General features: G+C 38.5%; 1 protein-coding gene across 1 annotated transcript in view; it reads left to right on the forward strand.

The window, feature by feature from the left end:
- Positions 1 to 546: 546 nt before the first annotated feature.
- The window catches only part of SHANK2 (SH3 and multiple ankyrin repeat domains 2), a gene marked incomplete at its 5' end in the record, with an annotated part of 39679 nt that continues 34874 nt past the window's right edge, over positions 547 to 5351 (forward strand). The window contains 3 exons of the mRNA XM_009081588.1: positions 547 to 702; positions 3781 to 3861; positions 4224 to 4232. Coding sequence (XP_009079836.1) covers positions 547 to 702; positions 3781 to 3861; positions 4224 to 4232 — 246 coding nt within the window. The remainder of the gene's footprint in view (positions 703 to 3780; positions 3862 to 4223; positions 4233 to 5351) is intronic.

Genomic DNA, 5351 nt, shown 5'->3' on the forward strand with positions numbered 1-5351 from the left:
GCCTCATATGTTGCCATCATTCAAATTTCTGATAAGTTTCAGTGACTCCTTATAGATTGAATGAATACATAAATTACTTTTACCCATGATATTTGCAGGTTTTGTGCCTATGCTTTTTTCTATGCCTATTCATTAATATTATGGAAAGATATTCAGCAAAAAGGATGATGGAGCACTGGGAATTACGCAGGCAGTATGCATAAATATAGAGATAAATGAAATCTATATGTTAATGTTGCAGTGCAGTTGAAAGTTTAATTGGTGTGACCACAATAGTTGGTCAGGGCTTCATGTGGTTTGCTCTTCTTTTGACTTGGTGTGGCCTTGTTGCCTTTGTTTCCAGGGCATTAGATCCTTCTAGAAACTTGCAGAAGAAAACCACTAATTGTAAATAAAATATGCAAAGGGGAGGATTTGGTTGAACTTACTAACTTTTTATTTAGAATTCTTATTAAAAGTAACTAGAAATTCTTTATATTCTGATTCTTTCCACCTTCTGTTTTTAAAACTGCTCGAACAAAAGTTTTCTGCACTTTGTGCTAAAAGACTCTTTTCTCTCTCTGCAGGTTAATAATGAGAATGTAGTGAAAGTTGGCCACAGGCAGGTGGTGAACATGATTCGACAAGGGGGCAATCACCTAGTTCTTAAGGTTGTCACAGTAACCAGGAATCTTGATCCAGATGACACAGCTAGAAAGAAAGGTACATTCTCCTCTTTTCCTAATGGACTCTTTTGGTCTCGTTTCACAAAGTATGGACCTGAAATTACTGGTTTATAAATGCTGGTTTATCGACTTCACTTTTAAATTTTGAGATGCTTTATTGTTGTTTAATTTCGAGTAATTTAATTCTGCTGACTTATGCATTGATATGTGACAAAAAGGGTAATATTCTTTTGTCATGCTTGCCATGAAATTTATGGGGGTTCATACATGTATATGTGTGAAGATCTTGTAGTAAAATTTCATGTAGTGGTGAGAGAGGAAAAGCAAAAAGAACAGATGATTTTTATTAATTCCAAATATACTTGAGCTGAGCTTGGTTTGACTCCTCTTGAAATCACTGAGAGCTCAGAATTTTGCAAAGCACACATTTTAGAAAGGTTCTCTGTCAGAATGAGAAAAATAAACAGTATGATTAGAATGAAGTTCTGGTAGAAAAAAAAAGTACATTTAAATGGGAAAATTCCTCTAGATGAATTCAAAGTAGAGGAGTTGTTCCAGTCAGGGAATATCCCTTCTCCCATAAGGAGACAACATGCACAGCTGCTTTTTCTGCCACTTGGCTGCTAGCAAGAAGGCACTCCGGGAGAGGTTTGTATGGCATTGTGTGCCACAGAGACAGAATTGGCAGGGCACAAACAGGATGAGGATTTTTTCCAGCCTGTTTTTTTAGTATCAGTTTAAATGGAGATTATGAGTTAACATATACCATAAGATTAGGCCACTTCCTTTAAGAATTTCAATGTGTTTCTCACCCATTCAAAAAGCCACCACCAAATCTTGACCAAAAAAAAAAAAAAAAAAAAAGAGAGAGAGAGAGAAATGAAAAAAGGATTTTACACTATTTCCTTCACCTTAGATGCCCCTGAGTTTTCTCAGGTAATAGCTACGCTGGGAAGTCATTAGACCCTCATAATTATCATTAAGCAGAAAAGATTGCTGCTGCTAACTAGTGCTCAATGCAGCAGCACATTTTTGGAAATTCCCATTTCCTCCCACCAGTTGCTGGAGTTATCACTCACAGATCCTAGTTCTTCAAAGAGCAGATGAGGGGCTGATACCCCAGAGATCCCTCCTAGGCTGTGATTTAAACTGAAAGAGAGTAGATTTAACTTAAATAGTAGGGAGAAATTCTTTCTTGTGAGGGTGGTGAGACACTGACACAGGTTGTCAGAGAAGCTGTCACTGCCCCATCCCTGGAGGCATTCAAGGACAGGTTGTACAGAGCTTGGAGCAACCTGGAAGCTGTCCCTGCCCATAGCAGAGGGGTTGGAATGAGATGGTCTTCAAGGTCCCTTTCAACCCAACCCATTCTGTGATTCATTGAAAGAAAATTGCTGTTGTATCCAATACAAATGGCAGTTGCTTCGATAAACACAAACCCAGTTCTTTGTCATCTTTCCAGAGACTTCTAGTGACAATGTGTCATTTGCCAGAAACTTTCCCCTTTGGATCTTGTCCCTTTTTGATGAAGGACAGGTTGAGCTTGGAGCAACCTGGAAGCTGTCCCTGCCCATAGCAGAGGGGTTGGAATGAGATGGTCTTCAAGGTCCCTTTCAACCCAACCCATTCTGTGATTCATTGAAAGAAAATTGCTGTTGTATCCAATACAAATGGCAGTTGCTTCGATAAACACAAACCCAGTTCTTTGTCATCTTTCCAGAGACTTCTAGTGACAATGTGTCATTTGCCAGAAACTTTCCCCTTTGGATCTTGTCCCTTTTTGATGACAGTTGGTCACCTTGTTTGTTCCCTGGTAATTGCCATGGTGCCCTGGGAATTGTGTGGAAGGGTTTTGTTGCCACCAGTCTCCCTTATGGTGAAGTCTTTGTCAGATGCCCAACCTCATTTAACAACCTGGTATTTTGGGCAGTTCCCCTCACAGATTTACTGTCACTTCTCTTGTTGGACAAGGGCAGACCTGAGCCTGGAGTTCCTATGTGCAGTACTTAGGCAGTTTTGTATCTGACACTGAACCAGAGCTGCATTTTTGCTTTCTTGTGACATAGTGTCACACAAGTCTCTGTAAGAAGATGATGAAGCTTAACAGGGAAAGCATGATGCTGACATAGTGGATAGAGGTGACAAAGAAGAGTGACTACTTGTTTCCTCCATCACTCTCTCTCACCCTCAAACTGCTTTGCCACCTCTTGTCAAAATGCTGTAGCCATTTTATATTGACCAAAACACTTTAGAGTCCTTAAATTTGCCTGGTGTCCCAGGGCCAGTGCTGTTTACTGGAAATCTCCAATTTCCCTGCCAAGATTGGCATTTTCTTTTTTGATGTTACACTCCTTTCTGACCAGCAGAAATAACTGTTATCAGGATACTAAAGCACATGCTGGATCTTAGTTTCTGTGCTAGATGATTGCCTTGATATTTTAAGATCTTATTTATTCAGAGAATCACCTGTTTCCCCTAGGCTCAACATAACTCATAAGATAAATTTGAATCTTCTTTCCTGTATTTCTCAGATTTAACAGTTTCTTCAAAGTTGAAATTTGTCTGGCTGAGATTGGCTGGTCTCCGGAAGGGTTTTAACCATGTATGTTTCTTAGAAGGGGCACAACTGCTGTGAGGCCCTCTCTCTAGAAAGTCCAGAGAATCACCTGTTTCCCCTAGGCTCAACATAACTCATAAGATAAATTTGAATCTTCTTTCCTGTATTTCTCAGATTTAACAGTTTCTTCAAAGTTGAAATTTGTCTGGCTGAGATTGGCTGGTCTCCGGAAGGGTTTTAACCATGTATGTTTCTTAGAAGGGGCACAACTGCTGTGAGGCCCTCTCTCTAGAAAGTCAAGTCTAAGCTTTAAATGTTTCTATGTATCCTGTTACATAAAAGCTTGCGGATGTGTCAAACAACCTACGCTAGAACTAGAAACAGTAGAGAAATTCAGTACACGAAAAGCATCTCAGGGTTTTTAGCTCTGCATGGATGTATTTATTCTTACCTTACTTAATGTAGCTTATTCTTTTGAATGGATAGGAAATTGTGTGTGTGAATAGAGGGGTTGAAAGACGTTTCCTTACACTGTATGTTCTTCTGTTTCATGCAAAGCCCCACCACCTCCTAAGCGAGCTCCAACCACTGCACTGACCCTGCGCTCTAAGTCCATGACCTCAGAGCTTGAAGAGCTTGGTAAGAAAGTGTTTTTTGACAAGCATGCTGGCTTAGTAGAGATGTAAATATATCTATGTCTCTATGTTAAACTGATGAAAGGGAGCTGCACTGTGTACAGTCTATAGAGCAGAAAAGGTTTTAAGAATGCTGCATCTTTGGAGAGTTCAACTCTGCATGATCCGCATGAATGATTTTTGTTTCAACTTGTGCCTTTACTGCTACGCAAGAGAATGTTGATACATTTTATGCATCATCAAAGTTTGGCACATTTACCAAAAAAAAAAATATATAATGCCTTATCATATTTTGTTAGCTTTGCTTTCTAAATTTTCAGTTCATCTAATATTGTTTTATTTTAAATTTCTGTGGCCTCTCATTAGTGGATAAAGGTAAGCTGCCAGAAGCTGTTGTTAAAAGCTGACAGTGTTAAAGCAGCTTCAACTTCAACTTGTTTTCATTAGACTGATCTGAAAAAGTGCATATTATGATATCACTTTGACTTCTGTGCATGATAGAAACTTAATTCCTCTCACTGTTGGTAATAAAAAAGGTATTGAGCATTCAGACTTTTATTTGCCAGTTTTAACAAATGTGATTATAGATTCCTTTGCTCAATCATCCTCATTCTAGATATGCATAATTCTTTGGGAATTTTTAATAATTTTCTAGAAATGAGGAAGGTAATAGATCTTTTCTTCCTGGATTTAATCTGTGAGGTCATTAAAAAGTAGAATTTCTGCAGTTAGACTCAGAAATATCTTACGAATAAACCATATAGACAAAGTGTATATTTCTATATGGCTAATGCACTAGAACAGTGTGATTAGCAAGAAATAACTGGGTACAAAAAAACCCCACATGCCTCATTGCAGAGTAATAGATGATAGTAAATCATACAAGTAAGCCATTTTCCCATGTAACCCTACATTGATTTAAATATTTACATTTGATTGGGTTTTCTCTGACATGGACACACATAAAGGCCAATCCAAGCCTTGTGGCCACTTTTTTCCCCCTGGAAGTCAGTGTTTTCTGCAGCAGATGGACCCCATCCATCCTTTAGTTAGTCATGATGTCCCATACCTTGTGCTGAAGTGGGTATTGTCTTCTCTATGGTATAACAACCAAATGAAGACCAAAACAAAACAGTCTGATTATTTAGCTCTTAACAGATCTCAGAAAATTTGATTTTTCTGTGCCAGGAAGTTTAGGAGCTTAACTAAAGGTTTCAACAGTTTGTGAATGCTCCATCGTTTTCCTTCCAGGATTAAAATGTAAAGTGTTATTTCTGGAGCCATATTGTGGGTCTGGGTGTTTTTACTTGCTTTTCTTTCATGGAGTGCTAAGAGGTTGTAAAACTTTGCTGGTTTATCAACAACTTTTCCCAAGGGGACAGCAATACTTAGGCACCATTTTTGCCCTTTCATTATCCTCTTCTGCAAATTACTTTCAAAGTGAGGATATTCTTCTATTTCTCTCACTTTCAATCTTCCATAGTAGATGCTGTT

The sequence above is a fragment of the Acanthisitta chloris genome, unplaced genomic scaffold (genome assembly GCF_000695815.1).
Source record: "Acanthisitta chloris isolate BGI_N310 unplaced genomic scaffold, ASM69581v1 scaffold10029, whole genome shotgun sequence".
In the NCBI taxonomy this organism is placed as follows: domain Eukaryota; kingdom Metazoa; phylum Chordata; class Aves; order Passeriformes; family Acanthisittidae; genus Acanthisitta; species Acanthisitta chloris.